At 39.9% G+C, this 19,218-nt stretch overlaps 1 protein-coding gene across 1 annotated transcript in view; it reads right to left on the bottom strand.

Moving 5' to 3' along the window:
* Window positions 1-1,534: 1,534 nt before the first annotated feature.
* The window catches only part of LOC133648998 (SH3 domain and tetratricopeptide repeat-containing protein 2-like), a 38,849-nt gene continuing 21,165 nt past the window's right edge, over window positions 1,535-19,218 (bottom strand). Inside the window, 15 exon segments of the mRNA XM_062045645.1 lie at window positions 1,535-2,470; window positions 4,759-4,794; window positions 4,797-4,957; window positions 5,026-5,176; window positions 5,285-5,407; window positions 6,913-7,063; window positions 7,152-7,329; window positions 7,467-7,633; window positions 8,645-8,865; window positions 8,933-9,793; window positions 11,426-11,620; window positions 11,980-12,284; window positions 18,001-18,051; window positions 18,407-18,543; window positions 18,685-18,880. Coding sequence (XP_061901629.1) covers window positions 1,895-2,470; window positions 4,759-4,794; window positions 4,797-4,957; window positions 5,026-5,176; window positions 5,285-5,407; window positions 6,913-7,063; window positions 7,152-7,329; window positions 7,467-7,633; window positions 8,645-8,865; window positions 8,933-9,793; window positions 11,426-11,620; window positions 11,980-12,284; window positions 18,001-18,051; window positions 18,407-18,543; window positions 18,685-18,880 — 3,509 coding nt within the window. The 3' untranslated portion in view covers window positions 1,535-1,894.

Here is a 19,218-nt window from a genome sequence, read left to right as displayed (position 1 = left end):
TCTGCTATTCCGGTCTGGCAACGGCGCAACACTTCCTGCTTCCTGCTAAATTGAAACTTGTGATTGGATACTCACTTTGGAATGACAAGTGAGTATCCAATCAGTCTCGTTAACATCCGGCTAATTAGATAGGCTACTGTCAACAACTTGTGATCTGATTGGCTATCGCAACTGTCTCTCAACTCTGTATGTGTTCTCAAATGCATCCGCTAACGGTGCTGATGAGTATCCAATCACAGGACGCGTAAATGTCGTGTTCAACCTTAGGCCATCTAGAAGGCCTTACTGACAACAACTCGTAATCTGATTGGCTATCGCAACTGTCTATCACTGTATGTCCCCGTTCACTTAAAGTGCACGGAAGCCCGCATTGTTGATTCTGAAGGCCTCCGGCAGATTTGGTACAGCATGGCAACATAATAGGGCTGTGAATCTTTGGGTGTCCCACAATTCGATTCAATATCGATTCTTGGGGTCACGATTCGATTCAAAATCGATTTTTTTTTTTTCAATTCAACACGATTCTCAATTCAAAACCGATTTTTTCCCGATTCAAAACGATGAATTCATTCAATACATAGGATTTCAGCAGGATCTACCCCAGTCTGTTGACATGCAAGCAGAGTAGTAGATTTTTGTAAAAAGCTTCTATAATTGTAAAGGACAATGTTTTATCAACTGATTGCAATAATGTAAATTTGTTTTATTTTACCTTTGTGAAAATATTGGACAAAGTGTGTTGTCAAGCTTATGAGATGCGATGCAAGTGTAAGCCACTGTGAGACTATTGTTCTTTTTTTTTTATAAATGTCTAATGATAATGTCAATGAGGGATTTTTAATCACTGCTATGTTGAAATTGTAACTAATATTGATACTGTTGTTGATAATATTCATTTTTGTTTCACTACTTTTGGTTTGTTCTGTGTTGTGTTTGTATCTCCTCTCAATTGCTCTGTTTATTGCAGTTCTGAGTGTTGCTGGGTCGGGTTGGGTTTTGGAATTGGATTGCATTGTTATGGTATTGCTGTGTATTGTTTTGTTGGATTCATTAAATTTAAAAAATAAATAAATACCAAAAAAATAGTTTTTTAAATAAATAAATACAAATAAAAAATAAATCGATTTTTTAAAAATGAGAATCGATTCTGAATCGCACAACGTGAGAATCGCGATTCGAATTCGAATCGATTTTTTCCCACACCTCTACAACATAAGCTAGCTGAATTCTGATTTGATACAAACTAAAGCTAAAAACAACAGCACTGGAACGAGCATAATATGACATAAAGAGAATATGAATACTTTTAGATATTTAGGGAAAGTAAATTAAAAAATAATTTTATCTTTAATTATAATCATGATTTCTGGTTATGTTAGGCCAGCAGAGAAGGCCTTGTTGGCCCTGACAGCACACCACTGGTAGTTAGGGTCAAACATCAACCCTCTTTTCACTAGAGCAACAAAGCCATTATGAAAAAGTAATATTTCTATTAAAATATCAATGCAGAAGACGACAAGGTTTTACTGTTAATGTGACTTAAAAATAATTTATTCATATCATCATGTCATCTGAAATGCACTTACCGGTACACTGTTCTTTTTTGTCAGTGAAAAAGACATACAACATCATTTTAGATTCATCTTGCAGAGATATAAAAGACATTGAAAAAAAGAACCTTTACATCACCAGGACACTGGTAACTCTTGAAAAAACATCATTTAAAAAAAGGCACATCTTTTAAAGTGACCTCTCTTTCTATACAGAAAGTGCCGTGTTGTTGGAACATTGCATTAACTGGCCAACGTGACTTGTGACCAGACAAACGAAATGAACAAAAAGTGCCACTGGGAATTGTTGCTTAGCTTATCCACATGTCCATGAAAGTCTGTTCTTATCCATTCATGCTTATGTCTATCTGAGAGGAATCTTTTTGATGAAAATCTGTTTCTTCATCCGGAGTGTGCCTGACGTCACGAGAGATCAAACCATTACCCTTCGCTTGCCCTTGGGAGTTTTGTACAGTGTCAGTGGAGCTGCAGGAGTCTGACATGTGCTCCCTGGCCGTGTCAAAGGACTCTGTCAGGATACTCTCACTGTACGACCGACTGGTGATGAATGCAGAGGCATCAACAAACTGACTCTCCGTATCTGGAGGAGAAATATTTTCATCCTGCTTCCTTTTGCCATCATCAATTTGGATGGGACAAGCTCTTGGGAATGGCTCACGTACACCGTCTTCGCTTGAGTCCGTCACAGTTTCCTCGTTCACAGCTTCTTCTCCTGACAGGATTCTTCTCAAGTTGTGGGCTCGGTCTGTGTAAAACTGACACAGCCGAGCATCAGGCATGTGGCTGCCGTGGAGCTCCGCCAGCTTCATGTACACCACGTACAGAGCCTCTGGGTTTTCCTGATCCTCCAGGGCAGCAGCCAGAGCCAGGTGGAAGTAACCCAGTGCATCAAAAGCATCCTGGAGGAAAGCATTATAATTAGAATAAATGAGGTGCTGGGGGCAAAAAGGTACCTGATAGGGATGTGCCGATTGATCAATCATCGTTCAGAACCGAATGATTTTTGTGAAAAACTATGTGATCAGGAATGCCCATTAATTACTTTCAATGCCAGTCACAAACTGTGATCATACTATTGTTAATATTTTAATGTTTTGATTTTATTTTTTTATAAATGGCTGTGATGATAATGTAAATGAGGCATTTCTAATCACTGCTATGTTGGAATTCTTATTAATATTGATACTGTTGTTGATATTATTCATTTTTGTTTGACTACTTTTAGATTGTTTTATGTCATGTTTGTGTGTCTTCTCAATTGCTCTGTTGATTGCAATTCTGAATGTTTCTGGGCCGGGTTTGGTTTTGGAATTGGAATTGTATCATGATTAGAGATATTATCGGCCGATAAATGCTTTAAAATGTAATATCTGAAATTATCGGTATCGGTTTCAAAATGATCAGTATCGGTTTCAAAAAGTCAAATATGATGTAACATTTTTCAAACGCTGCTGCGTACATGGACGTAGGGAGAAATACAGAGTGCCAATAAACCTTAAAGGCACTGCCTTTGCGTGCCGGCCCAGTCACATAATAAATGCAATCTTTACACACACACACAGGGGAATGCAAGGCATACTTGATCAACAGCCATACAGGTCACACTGAGGGTGAACATATAAACAACTTTAACACTGTTACAAATATGCGCCACACCGTGAACCCACACCAAACAAGAATGACAAACACATTTCAGGAGAACATCCGCACCGTAACACAACATAAACACAACAGAACAAATACCCAGAACTATAGATGTCCGATAATATCGGTCTGCCGATATTATCGGCCGATAAATGCGTTAAAATGTAATATCGGAAATTATCGGTATCGGTTTTTTGATTATCAGTATCGTTTTTTTGTTTTGTTTGTTTTTTGTTTTTTTATTAAATCCACATAAAAAACACAAGATACACTTACAATTAGTGCACCAACCCAAAAAAACCTCCCTCCCCCATTTACACTCATTCACACTCATTCACACAAAAGGGTTGTTTCTTTCTGTTATTAATATTCTGGTTCCTACATTATATATCAATATATATCAATACAGTCTGCAAGGGATACAGTCCGTAAGCACACATGATTGTGCGTGCTGCTGGTCCACTAATAATACTAACCCTTTAACAGTTATTTTTACAAATTTTCATTAATTACTAGTTTCTATGTAACTGTTTTTATATTGTTTTACTTTCTTTTTTATTCAAGAAAATGTTTTTAATTTATTTATCTTATTTTATTTGATTCATTTTTTTAAAAAGCTACCTTATCTTCACCATACCTGGTTGTCCAAATTAGGGCATAATAATGTGTTAATTCCACGACTGTATATATCGGTTGATATCGCTATCGGGTTGATATCGGTATCGGTAATTAAAGAGTTGGACAATAATCGGCATATCGGATATCGGCAAAAAGCCATTATCGGACATCCCTACCCAGAACCCCTTGCAGCACTAACTCTTCCGGGGACGCTACAATATACACCCCCGCTACCACCAAACACCCCCCCCCCCCACCCCCCCCCCCCCCCCCCCCCCCCCCCCCCCCCCATCTCCCGAATTCGGAGGTCTCAAGGTTGGCAAGTAAGTTCTAGTATACTCTGGACTGAAGCTGTGTGCCTTCATTGTTTTTGTAGCGGTTGTTTTGAGGCATGTTTTAAAAAAAATAATAATAATGCACTTTGTTGAAAGTCAAAAGTATAGTATTTCCCATAGTTGTAATGGGTATCAGGATTATCTCAGGGAGAGCATGTCCCAAATTCCAAGCTGTTTTGAGGCATGTTTAAAAATAATGCACTTTGTGACTTCAATAATAAATATGGCAGTGCCCATGTTGGCACCTTTTTTCCATAACTGGAGTTGAAGTTGTTCTCTTATTTTGGAAAACCTTGTTTTTGATTGATTGATTGATTGATACTTGTATTAGTACATTGCACAGTACAGTACATATTCCGTACAATTGACCACTAAATGGTAACAGCCAAATAAGTTTTTCAACTTGTTTAAGTCGGGGTCCACGTTTAATCAATTCATGGTAAAGTTACATTGTTTAATACATCCAGCGGGGCATCACAACAAAATAAGGCATAATAATGTGTTAATTCCACAACTGTATAAAGGCAAAAACAACAACCTTGTGTGTGTGTTCTATGTGTGACACATGACTGAGTCGAAATTATCTTTACCTTGAGCTTGTGCAGAGTGATATTTCCCAGCCTGCAAGTAGGACCTGAGTGTAGTAGCGAGCCTCCATTGTGTGGTGCAGCACAGGCGGACAGAGTGACAGCGATTTGAGATAGTAGTTTTCTGCCATTTCGTACAGCTGCAGGCTGTAGTAGACAGTCGCCAGTCTGTGGTAGGCCGTCCTCTCATTCATATGCACGCCTGCAAGAACATTTACGATTCTACTATGAAGCTTTCTAGTCATTTTATATTTACGGCATTGACAATACCTGTTTTGTTAGCGATCTCAACTGCAAGTGTGGCGTACTGCAGAGCCTCGTCCTGCTCCCCCTGGTTCATCAGCAGCTCTGTTAGTTTACTCAACAAGCGGAACTCTGAGTTGATGTCTCTGATACTCCGTGCAAATGGTAAACTGCCATCCTGAAACAAACGGTGTAAAATTATTTTTTGACAAATTTGAAGTTCAAAATAATTATCTGAGATTGATTACAAGAAATTAGCTTTGATTGCTTTGTGTTTTCTTTTTACCCTGTAGAAAGGCATTGAAGCTATCCTGTTTCTGTGACCCTTAAAGTAGACGTCCCCCGCCTCTTCGTATATGCTCATAGAAAAATGAGGGTCGTTCATTCTCAGAGCTGTCTTTACAGCTGCCTGTCAAACACATGTAAAGTTTATTTGTATTGATTGCACAAGAAGCATTAGAAAGCCACACTTGAAGAGTGACGTTTGGATAAGGGGTGTCCAAAGTGCGGCCAAGGGCTATTTAAGGCCCTCAGCTAAATTTCCATTGGGATGCAGCACATTCTACAGATACATCTAACAAATAAAAACACAACAAAAATGTCAAAGAAGAGCAATAATGTGTAATATAAGGAGAAAGAGTAGAACTGTTGGTGCTAATAACCATAAAGTCATGGATGGCAGTGAATTTCCTACAGCTCATCCAGGACAAAACTGAGGATTTGGTTACTGGTCCTGAAGGCCAGAGGGCAACACTTTTACAAAATTACGAGATTTTAAATCCACACAATCTATAAAAAAAAAATGGCACAATTTTCGACTGACGTTTATCCCACATATTAAAAATATTACAAAAATATATTTTTTTATCATCTTAAGAACGTAGCCAGAGCCTGTCCGTTTCTCTCTCAGGCCAGCACGGATGTGCTAATGCATGCTTTTATTTCCTGTCGTTTAGACTATTGTAATGCCTTGTTCTCTGGCCTTCCCAAAAAGAATATCAGAAGTCTCCTATAGTTACACAACTCAGCTTCATGCGTGCTAACGAGGACCACATTACACCAGTTTTAAAGTCGCTGTATTGGCTCCTCCTCCACTTTAGGGTCAGTTATGTTGTAGCTTGTGCAGCCCTTTGAGACACTTGTGATTAAGGGCTATATAAATAAACTTTGATTGATTGATTGAATTATAAAGTTCAATTATTAGTTGTTTAATGTCTTAATGGGCCTGTGCCTTTTTATCTATCTGACCTGCTTTTACCATATCAAACCTCGCAGTTCATGAGATCCTCTGGCACTGGCCTTTTATCTTTACCAATTAACAGGACAAAGTCCCACAGTGAGGCAGCATTTAGCCACTATGGACCCCACCTGTGGAACAGCCTGCCATAGACCCTCCGGACTGTAGAGACGGTTATTTAAAAAAAATAAAAAATAAAAAAAAGCTGACGCCACACCGTTTTATTCAGGCTTTTTACTGATCATGTTAAACTATTGTGTTTTTTTAACAATTTATTCTGTTGTTTTATAACTTAATTATTAAAATTACTACTATTATTGTCTCAACGTTACTTTTTTTTATTATTAATGTATTATTTCAGTTATTTATATTTTATTTTTACATATATTATGATATGCTGTAGTAAAAAATGGTTGCTGAAATGTAAGCTGGACATTTGAAATATAGCCTCACCAAAATTTAATGAGTATCAATATCTAACAATATATGTATTTGTGTTTTACTATGTTAAGTAATTACACTTTGAAATAGGCACAATCTTGTGGTGGTCTTAGACTGCTGCACAGTACAGTATGTTGTTATTGTAATATGTAGTATTATAGAGGTATGCAGGTTTTTTAATATTTTACTGCAAAAAAGAGACACAAAACATATCCGTTTGTCAGATGCATCCTCACCTGCAAATACATGTCGGCCAGCTCATCCTCCTGGATGAGATAATAGATTCTTCCCACCTGCAACCAGGTCTCAGACTCTTCTTCTCTTTTGCCCAGATCAATAGAAATCCTCAGGCTTTGCTTTGTGTAGTCCAGAGACTTACGAGATGATCTGCACCACATTATAAATCAAAACTTCTTTGGTCTTTTAAACAAGTATCACACTGTGATGGAACAGGTATCGAGGGATACAAACTCACCTTTCCGTGTTTAGTGACAGGTAGAGGCTACTTAGGATTTCAAGGTACTCTCCTTCCAGCCTCTTGTCTTTCAGTTCCCTAGATACTGACACACAGTGTTCATAGTAGACAATGCTTTGAGCATAGAGCAGCATGTCAGAATACAGTCGACTCAGCACCTTGGCCACCACCAATTGACCTGTGAGACATGAAATCACTTTTTTTATGCATGTGTTGTTACGCAGGCTGGCCACCAGAGTGTGCCATACATGATTGTAACCAAATCAAAGAAGTGCTTTTTTACAGTATATGCATTTATTATTATTTATTACTTACTGGGCAGATTTCTAGCATGCAGTGCAATCAGAAGCCCCATTTCATAGCACACCCTGATGTTGTGACTCTTCCCCCTGTCTTTGTAGCTCCTGCCCAACCAAAGGTATGTCTGGACATGTTCCTCATCTGTGGGGCTCTCCCATAGATCCGGAAAAATTCGCAAAGACCTGGAAAAACAAGAACTTTATGATGAACTGGAAGTAAGTTGCATGAAAAGATGCTGACCTCTGAACCCAGCCAACCCCTAGCGTTTCATTTTATGTATCATTAAAAATAAACAAGGATTAGTGCATCTAAGCCATGGCGCTTTGAAAAGCAAGTACCTTTTGGACTAATTTGTCAACAAACCTAATGGTAAAAGCTAAAGGTTAGGATTAGGAAGGATGCTGCAGGAATGCTGCAAGGAATAACTAAGGGTCTGATCTACTAAGGGTTTGTGTGTATTAAAACTTGATCGCGCACACAAAGCTGATCTACTATGCTATTACGTAGAGGATTGTGTCTCTCTAAATGAGAAAAAATACAGAGTGTATACATTTAGCGTGTCGGTTTTCATGAATATGGAGAATATATGCTGAGGAGAACACCCACAATACTGGAAATGCAAATATAATTAGTTAGCAATCGCAATGTGATTATCAAGACTAAAACTGTTCAGTGGCCACTGTTTTGTGTCTATACTTAGCACATCTACAAAGTATGTGGAAGGAATAAATGTGGAAGGAAATTAGTTTCTCAAATGTGACAGATGGTTTTACACGCATAAACTTAATTTAAATAGTTTGGTCTGCACCACCATCCATTTTACACACACTCTTAGTAGGTCACCCGCAACACACCCACTAATAGTACACACAATTGTATGGTTTGCACACTTTAATCAGTTTGTGTTATTTGGATTTTAGTAGATCAGACCCTAGGTTTTTTGCATTCAGCCAGGATCTTAGCACATCTAAACAACCAGTCACATTAACAATCCACAGAAAGTATAGCCATTTAGAGGTTTTATGAAATATAGCATGCAATGTTTTAATGTTACCCAAAGTTCTTGTTAGAAATAAACTAAAATAAATTCTCCACATGCATGTTTTTTAGAATGTGGGAGGACACTGAAGTACACAGACAAAACAAATATGATGTACCACTATAGTCTTCTAATAACAAGAAGGATATCTGACCTGACCAAAAAATTTTCTGCCAATGTGGATGCCCCGACATCCAGTGCCAGGCAGCCCAGGTTGGCGAGGGCCAGGGCCTGATTCCTCTGGTTTCCACTTTCCCTTGATATCACCAAGGCCGAGTGCAGCTGCCAGCCTGCCTCTGGTATGCAGCCTCGTTGCCTCAGACACAAGGCCAAGAGATTGTGGATGACGCCTCTCTGAGTGGAGCTATCAGTGCCCTGGAGATAGGTGGTGCATATCAAAATATAATACACATTTAATGCAAGGAACTCTGTGTTCATGTACCTGCAGTGATACAAGCAGAGGCTGGAGGACACGCTGTGCCTTCTCAGCCTGGCCTGTCAACACCAGCAACCAACCTAGCAGCACAGAGGCCTCGAAGCCTTCTTCCTCGTTAATGTAGGCTCCTGTCTCCACTGCTTGTTGGGCACAGCACACAGCTTTATCAAGGGCATCATACTGCTGGTAAACAGAGGCCAAGCCCAGACACAGATCCCTCTGCGTCTTTAAGTCGCCATCTTTCTCAGCTATCGCCAGAGCCTGGAGGAGGTAGACTACAATCTGGGCAGGGAGCAGAGAGGTTCCTTCCTTCCAGAAAGGGTTCAGTCGCACAGCGTTTCTGATGAACAACTCAATCCTCTGGAAAGCATCATGGAGTGAGTGGTCTTGCCTTGAGTCCAGACTCAGAGAAGCCAGTGCCAGATAAGGCATGTATTTACGGTGATACAAACAGCTCAGTAGCCAGTTGAGGTCCAAGGGCGCTATGGGATACCCATCATTAGCCGAAAGAGTTGCGGATAGGAACTGCAGACGCTCAACAAAGGGAAGAGCATCATCAGGTTTCCGGAGAAGCAGGAATAGGCTGGAGATAAGGTAGCACACGCGGGCCTCTAGGTATTTGTCTCCCATTACCACAGACCTCCTCAGAAGCAGCTTGAGCAGCTCAATTTCATCTGAGGATGTGTAGGTGTGGATGGGAAGGCAGAGGAGCAAGGCACTGGCCTTTTCCAGGGTGAGGGGCAGCTTGTCTGTCATACGCTGCTTCAGGTAGATGGCGGTAACGTTGGTTAGCAGAGCGATTAGCAGCGGCGTGTCACAGAAACTGTCAACACAAACACTGAGAGCTTCTTCATAGTACACCCGGGCCTAAAGGTAAAAGGGAGGATACTGTTAGATAGGATTTACATGAACAAAGCATTCGGTAATACCAAATATCAGTACAAGAGGTGAATCAAAAATCTAGTCTTTAAAATCATACACAGTTAGATTTTTGTTAGCAATTTAAAATAGTTATTGGTCATGCAAGAAAAGTAAACGTTTTAAATGAGGTTAAAAAGTACAGTAAGTACCTCAACTTGTACCTCAACCCAGGCTAATCGTAATGCTTCAAGTTGCAAGCAAAAATTTGAGTTACAAGCATTTCCGCAATTAGTTGGCATGAATATGTCACTGTAATCCCAGCAAGATCCGACCATAAAATATTGTTTTACTCACTAGGATTATCTTATAGCTGGATATCAACATCATTTTGATTTCCAAAGATGATAAAAAACAATAAAGGAATTAATGTGAATGACAGTGCTGAGAAGAAAAAGCGGCTGAAAATCTTTGACTAAAAAAACATTTTTAAAAATCATCAAAAACATGGTCGAGTGTGTTGCATATTTGGTGAAGTAATTTGAGGTATTACTGCTCCTCTGCCCCATACTGAAACAGAATGACTATAACGCCAGCTAAGAATGTTAAAATAATATAAAAAAGCGGACATTTATCCATGAAAAAAAAAATAAAAATAAAATATATATATATATATATATATATATATATATATATATATATATATATATATATATATATATATATATATATATATATATATATATATATATATATATATATATATATATATATATATATTTATATATATATATAAGTATATAAAAGCGGCTGAAAGGATAAAATGTCAATGCTTTAAATTATTATTAAATTATTTTAAAAAACTACTGTAGTTGTTATTAGTACACTTTATTTTATTCATTTCATAAAATATTTGTTATTTAAAAGTGTATTTTTAGCTTTAAAAGACATAAAAATGTGATGTTTTAAGGGGCCAATCACCAATTGATTAAATGTTTTTCAGTGGCAGACGTTGATTTGAGATACTTTGAGTTAAGAGATCCATCACAGAACCTCTCCTCCCCTCGTTAATTGAGGTACTGCTATACTATAGAATACTAGATGTAATAGTATCGGTACAATGAATCCTATTTTAAAAATTGCATTAAAAAACCTTTAAATAGTGTTTAATGCATCCACAGAATAATACAGTAATACAGTAATGATCAAATATGGAATGCTGATATTTTGGCCAAATGAAGCAACAACTTATGAAATAACATACAGTCATGCACATAATTTTAGCATGAACAATTGATGGAAAACAATAATCAGCAATGTGACAGTATTAGTATTTTAACATAGTTCATGTTCTAAATAAAGTTAGAATATATGTGTGGGTTTTTTAGTTGGGTTAGTTATTCAGCTATTTAAGTTATTGCATTTTAAACACTTCTTAATATGATGCAAAGCAGTTTTATACAATAGAAATTAACAAAATTTAGCTACAATAAATATACTGTAAAATATTTTATTGAACAGTACTCAAAAGTGAACATTATCATCTTTATAGAATTTTTGACATTGCTCTCTTTTCTCCAGATCTACTGAAATGTGTTGGTGTAGTATAATTCAAACAACTTGATAATAAATATAACCAACCTGGGATAGCTTCAGCTTCCTGGCACAAAGTCTTCCCAGGAGGAAGCACGCTCGTCTATGTGCCCAATGCATGCCCATCCTCTTTGCACACTCCCTCACGCTCTCAAGCTGCCCTGACAATTCGCTTTCGTTCTTCCCATCGAAGGTCACCCACAGGAAGGAACACTGAAGGTCGTACAGGGGTAGGAACTCTTCCTGGGGGAATAAAACACACAAAAAGTGTGTCATGGGAGCTGTTTAAGATATTCCTGGAACAGATTGTATTTTAAGTCAATCTGAAATGTCATTAATAAGTCATGTCTCTAAACTTAATGTCACATTGACACGCATAGATTAGTTTAACAAAACTGCAAATCATGGTTAAATTGGATGCACCACAAGAGTGGACAGGCACAAATGCAATAATTTATCAAGATTATGCAAAAACTATAGCTTAGCTTATTTTGCTGTATCTACTATATCTAATGGCCACTAGAGAAGCAAGAAAGCGCATGTTTTTGCTTTTAGCACATGCCTTGCAACAAGTAAACTTTCTGCACAGGAAGTCTGCTGACCTGGAAGTGGCCATGGTTTAGTAAGGTCAGCGTGGGGTCACTGAGATCAGACTGGTCCCCCTCCCAACTGTTTTCTTCCAAGAAGAGAGGCGGGTCCTCCTGGAAATCATTCAGTTCCCTGAATGTGTCGCCAAGAGCGAAGGACAAGGGCTCGTCCTCGTGAGGCAGATGATTTTGAGACTGATAGAGGGACACACGGGGGGAGGAGTGAGACAGCGATGGACGTGGGGAGGAATGGTACGGGGGCGTCCCCCCGTTTTTCTCTGACATGACGCTCTGACGAGTGCTTGCAGGGACCCTGTGATCTGGAAAGAAGGCAGATTGTTGTGAGAACACAAACAGGGCTGATGGTACTTTAAAGGCCTACTGAAACCCACTACTACCGACCACGCAGTCTGATAGTTTATATGCCAATGATGAAATATTAACATTGCAACACATGCCAATACGGCCGGGTTAGTTTACTAAAGTGCAATTTTAAATTTCCCGCGAAATATCTGCTGAAAACGTCTTGGTATGATGACTCTGCGGATGTGACGTCACGAGTTAGACAGGACATTTTAGTCCAGCACCGCGGCCAGCTTAAAGTCGTCAGTTTTCATCGCAAAATTCCACATGATTCTGGACATCTGTGTGGGCGAATCTGTTGCAATTTATTCATTGCATTATGGAGAAAGAAGCTGAGCAAGCAAAGAAGAAAGTTGTCGGTGCGAAGCGGAGTATTTTGCGAGGGAAGTCAGCAACACAACACAGCCGGTGTTTCATTGTTTACATTCCCGAAAGATGCAGTCAAGATCGAAGAACTCGGACAACAGAGACTCTTACCAGGAGGACTTTGACTTCGATACACAGACGCCTGTAGAGAACTGGGACAACACAGACTTTTACCAGGATTACTTTGATTTGGATACACAGACGCAGACGTGGTACCGTAAGTATGCAGCTGCGCTTCCAAACATTTGATCGCTTGCCCGTACGTGCGTGTCACGTACATAACTTTGGGTAAATATATAAGCTTTATGAACCTTGGGTTAGGTGAACGGTCCTTTGGGTTGAGTGATTGTGTGTGTTGTGCAGGTGTTTGAATTGTATTGGCAGGTTATATGGACGGGAGCTAGGAGCTAGGAGCGAGCATAACAAACACCTAGGGATTAATTTGTGGCATATTAAATATAAGCCTGGTTGTGTTGTGGCTAATAGAGTATATATATGTCTTGTGTTTATTTACTGTTGTAGTCATTCCCAGCTGAATATCAGGTCCCACCTGCCTCTCACAGCATCTTCCCTATCTGAATTGCTTCCACTCCCCACTAGTCCTTCACTTGCACTTTCCTCATCCACAAATCTTTCATCCTCGCTCAAATTAATGGGGAAATCGTCACTTTCTCGGTCCGAAACGCTCTCACTTCTGGCCGCCATCACTGTAAACAATAGGGAACTTTGCGGAAATGTTCAACTGACTACGTCATGCTACTTCCGGTAGGGACAAGGCTTTTTTTTGTCAGATACCAAAAGTTGTGATCTTTATCGTCGTTGTTCTCTACTAAAACCTTTCAGCAAAAATATGGCAATATCGCAAACTGATCAAGTATGACACATAGAATAGATCTGCTATCCCCGTTTAAATAAAAACAATTCATTTCAGTAGGCCTTTAAGGTCACATGTTGTTCATCCAGCTACTGTTTGTACTGATTGTTTTGTTGGGGGTTAAAGGGGCTAGAGCCTATCCCAGGTGACATAAAGTGGGGACTCAACTCTGGATTGGTCAGAATTAAAAAAAAACAGTAAGCTATGAATGAATCGCCATGTGTTATTTTAAATGTTGCTGTAACCCACAAACCGTAACCATTCAAATGTGTCCGATTCTCTCTGCTGTCTTCCATGCAGCGAGCGAGGGTTGAGTTTGCAGTCAGAAAAAAAAAGTCTAATAAACCAACATACACTATATTGCCAAAAGTATTTGGCCACCCATCCAAATGATCAGAATCAGGTGACCTAATCACTTGGCCCGGCCACAGGTGTATAACATCAAGCACTTAGGAATGGAGACTGTTTCTACAAACATTTGTGAAAGAATGGACTGCTCTCAGGAGCTCAGTGATCTGCAGCATGGAACTGCCACCTGTGCAACAAATCCAGTCGTGAAATGTCCTCGCTTCTAAATATTCCAAAGTCAACTGTCGGCTTTATTATAAGAAAATGGAAGAGTTTGGGAACAACAGACAACTCAGCCACGAAGTGGTAGGCTACGTAAACTGACAGAGCGGGGTCAGAGGATGCTGAAGCGCATAGTGCAAAGAGGTCGCCGACTTTTTGTGACCTTCCAATTAGCCCACGTACAGTACGCAGAAAGCTTCATGGAATGGGTTTCCATGGCCGAGCAGCTGCATCTAAGCCATACATCACCAAGTCCAATGCAAAGCGTCGGATGCAGTGGTGTAAAGCACGTCGCCACTGGACTCTAGAGCAGTGGAGAACGCCTTCTCTGGAGTGATGAATCACGCCTTTCCATCTGGCAATCTGATGGACGAGTCTGGGTTTGGAGGTTGCCAGGAGAACAGTACATTTCGGACTGCATTGTGTCGAGTGTGAAATTTGGTTGAGGAGGAATTATGGTGTAGGGGTTGTTTTTCAGGAGATTGGCTTGGCCAAACATTGCACCTAACAAACTAGTTTGTTGTCTTATCACTCCGCAGAATTAAGTGCTCAGATAGAGGTGACTCAATCTCTGTGCCTTTTATCGTGAAAAAATGCAAAACAAGCCACCATTTTTTTGCATGTATTACTTGCTGTAAAATGTGTTCTGTGTTAGCATTTTGGGTGTCTGTTACGGATTCATTGGATTTACATAATTTCATATGGGAAAGTTGGTTCATACGATTCCAACCTTTTGGACGTGATTACTACAAGAAAAAAATATTTACCACGTGCTATATTAAAAAATGGAAAAGCAGTACACCTGTTTTTGCTTTGGCTACTCGGGACAATATGGCAAAGAGAAAAACATTTTGTGAGGTGACAGCAGTAATCCTATATGTGATTCTCACTCAGCATCAAAGTTAAGGTAAAGTGTTTAAACATTCTAGTGTTTTATTATTACCAGGAGTTAATTCTTTAATACACTTCAAGGACATGATGTTATAATTCTAAGTGTCTCATTTTCAATATAAAGTGTTCCCTAGCCACTTTGTGGTTTTCTCACTACGGTCTTAGTACATTGCATATTTTAATGTACTATTGACTACATTGAGTACCCATTTAAGTTTTCATGTTAAATGTGTGTGACGTGTTTAAGGAGAACGGGAAGTGTTTATAAGTGTGTGTGAAAGCTGTGTGGAGTGTAAGGAGGGCTTATGTGTAACATACTGTGCATCTTATTATTGCCACCAAGACACATTTGTGTTACCTCAGATCATTGAGTGTTTTGGGTCATTCAAGCATCAAACACTCTCTCCAAAGCTACCCAGCCGGGGTTGATCAAGCCCCAGCTTGTCTCCAGGCTGCGCTACTGCAGATCACCTCTCCTGAGCCACAGCCACCTTGAGGAGACTTCTGCAGCCTCAGTGACCTCATTAGTGGTCCTTTATCTGCTGACTCATGTGATGTTCAGCATGTTTCCTACAGCGGGACTGGCCTGTGAACCGTCAGCTACTCGCTGTGCAACATATTTTCACTAGCTCGGCATACTTTGATCTCTGTCTCTCATTGGTCTCTTCAATACGGTCCATCCAAGGGATGGTTAGTTCTTTGAGGACTAACTGCTTGGAGGCTGTCATAGCATTGAGATAGCATTGAGATTATGTACTTGTACTATTCTCTCTTAAATCCCAGTCTTGCGCTGCTGTTAAGAGTCAAGAGGAGGTTTCCCTGGCAGAAGATGTTGTCTTTTACCCGGTCTTGACAAAATGCACTTACAGACGCTGATACCACATCTGATGGTGTTTGCTATGGTCTTAAATTTATGGTCATGGCGCCAGTGATAGCGTCCTTTGCCCACTTCTTTTGAATAGCAGTTGAGGATATAATCCAGAGTCCCTCTCTTTGGGCATAGCATGCAGGCTGAAGTCGCCCAGCAGATTAGGTTTGACGGATTTGGTAACATATCATAGACAGCCTGGATCAAGAAATGTATTTGATGGGGCTTGATTTACCACAATTCAGCCCATGGGACTTTGCACTCCACAGCTTGCTCTCATCTTGTTGAGGCTCCTTCTTGCCGCACTGTAACCATCCTACTGGCGTGTCCTACCCCCAAACCTTGTCGTATCGGGGCGGTGTTCCCTAGGCCAGATCTTCCACAATTCACTGGTCCTACCAGTGCCCTGTGCCATTACTGTAATCCATCATATCACTAACTCAGATGCCTTCCACTTCCGTCCTGTCCTCACTTTGATCCCAGCCCTAAAGACTTTCTGATCTGATGAGCCTTGGTATTGCAGCACTGCCTTGGTCTGGCTCACCTTAAATTCCCCATTCAGACTGCTTCATCGGGGGAGCTTCAGCATGTTGTTCCAGCCATATAGTCCAATGCTGCTCAGGCTATGTGGAAGACAAAAACCTTTCCGGAAGAACCAACTTTCTCTCCTCACAAAGCCTTTGATTGTGGAAATAGGCCCATCATGGACTAAGAGCAGCCAGAGAATTAGTGGAAGGATGCCATGCTGATATAGCCACACCTTGAACTTGCTAGAGAGTTCAGACTTGTCCACAGAGGCTAGCCAAGACTCCAGCTCCAGGTTGTTTTTATGGAGGGCTGCTCTGTCTCTCAGGCTGCAATCAAACACTTTCCTTAGGCTCTTCGCTGCTTTGTCCATTAATTGATGGTATCTAGGTGCTGCTAAGTGGCAAGCAAAACTTGCTGGTGACTTTATTACCCAAGAATATACAACAATTCTTCTCAAAAAAAGAGGAGAAATATAATCTTAGACAAAAATGTAATTTAAAACAATTGTATGCACGTACAACACTTAAGACCTTCAGTATATCTGTATGTGGGATAAAATGATGGAATGGATTAAGCAAAGAAATCAAATAATGTACTAATATGATCCACTTCAAGAAACTCTTCAAACTTAGTGTTTACAAAGTACAAAGAAGAAGAACCATTCTGAATTCATCTCATCTATCCATTCATTTTTCAAGATAATCTTACTCATCTCACCATATGAAATGTAACTTACTTCACCGAATATTATTTATTTATTTTTATTGTGATTACCTATGGAGTATATTGTGAATAAATTGAGAACAGGAAGTGAACAAAAGTTTTAGCAACTGTTATGTAAAAGAAAAGGGGTAGGATTAAATAAGCTCTGCTTCTTCCTACTCCTTTTCGAACATGTTGAATAGAGAAACTGGAAATTGTGATGTATCATGTTGTATGCATGCATGTTCGAAATAAACTCAAACTCAACTCAAACTCAACTCAACTTTTCCTCTCTTTAGCACGAGGGATCTGGACTTTGCTGGCTTACAGCTCATTTGAGCCCAGAGGATCAGCTCTTCCAAGCCCCTGAGGATCCACCCTCTTCCCAGAAGCATGAGATGTTGTGATTGGCAAAAACTGGACTTAGTTAGAGGCCATCTGCACTTGCACTCAGCTGACTTCCACAGTATTCCATGGCAATTGCGAAAAGGATCACCAAAACGGTGCTATATTTGTTGATGCCTTTACGCGTTTATGCCAGTATAATGTTGTGAAACCATTTGAAACTCTGAAGCTCAAGCTGCCTGGACTATGGAGTCGGTGCAGTACCTTCCTGACCAGCCTGTGGGGCATTGATCCGTACACGTTTGCAAGGTCCAACCATAGCACCACCATCACCCCTTCGTTCTCCCATGCTTCCCTGATCTTCTGTGTGAGATACCTTCTTTCTGGACCAACATGTCTATGTAGGTGTTCCTTAGGTTCCTTACAAATACTCTAAATGCATATAATATTCATATGAATCTTAAAATAAATAGTGTCCCAGTTCTCAGAAATTCACTTACCACACATATATGATCATGTAAATTATTACCTCGTTTGGGGCGATTCCTGATGTACATGAAGTCAGACTCATCCAGCCTGTCTGAAAACAAAACAAGAACAGCTGATGGCAGAGAATAATATCACAGAAAATCATAGACTATTCAAAGCAGGGCTTTTTAATCTAGGGATGGGTTTTGTGATGAACAGATAGAAATAAACATTTATATTCAGTATAAAACCATTTTCCCAAACAACGGTAAATTACCTATAACTCATTGACTTGCAGTTGAGTCAATGTTTATTACCATTTTAACAATTATTGTGAATATATCTGGGGAAGGTGGTCGATAGCTTTTCTAAAGGGGTCCATGACTCAAAAAAGTAATAGAACTCCTGATTTAGAGCCTACTATCTGGAAGTTGTTTGTACAAAAAGATATCTCCCTAGAGTCTTACCGAGCCTGTACACAGAGCTGATGTCGGATAAGAAGAGCTTTTCTAGTAGGTTGCTGTCACTTGACTCAGAGTTGAACGGTTTAGTTTGAGCCAGGGCTGCCCGCTCTTCCTCGGTCAGAAAGACCAGTTGTCTGTCTCTGTGTGAGACAAACACGCATTATCATTTAAGCTGTGTCACTGCCGTCCTCGTGCTTGACACCCTGTCCATACCACAGTTAGAGTACATAAACAATTTTACTGATCACTTCTAGCCATGCTATATAACGAGATTAACTTACAGAGGCATGATGTCCAGAGGTTTGATGTGGGCTTTTTGGACGAAACCAGCACGACCAGTGGAGCAATGTTTTCCAATGAAGACGCCCAGGCCTCTTACAAGTAGTCCCTGGATCTCTACAGTGTCACCTTGACTCAAATAGAGTTCATCTTGGCCCACAGGAGTGTAGTCGACCACTGCGACACACAAACCTGTCACTGGAACATTTGAGAGTTGAAAACAACATGTAAGACATTAATTAATTCATGTCAGGTCCTTATGCAAACCACCTGGTTGTAGAGTAGATACCACTCTAATTTTGCCTAATTTCTGTGAGAATTGTGCGTGCGACTTGAACATTAAGGAGTGGGACTATCACTATCACTAGCCGCAGTGTATTCAAACAACCACAATGTACCATCTGTGAGCAGATAATATTGTATTTCCGTTTTCTCTTTCGGGTTTATCAGGTCAGTAGTGCATTCTTCACACATTTTTCACTCAGGCTCAAAGCGGAAATTGAGGCAAAATTAAACTGGTAACATCTGTAGTATAA

This window comes from Entelurus aequoreus, linkage group LG04 (genome assembly GCF_033978785.1).
Source record: "Entelurus aequoreus isolate RoL-2023_Sb linkage group LG04, RoL_Eaeq_v1.1, whole genome shotgun sequence".
Classification (NCBI taxonomy): Eukaryota; Metazoa; Chordata; class Actinopteri; order Syngnathiformes; family Syngnathidae; genus Entelurus; species Entelurus aequoreus.
The sequence above is the reverse complement of the archived record's forward strand: the minus strand, read 5'-3'. Positions and strand labels throughout refer to the sequence as shown.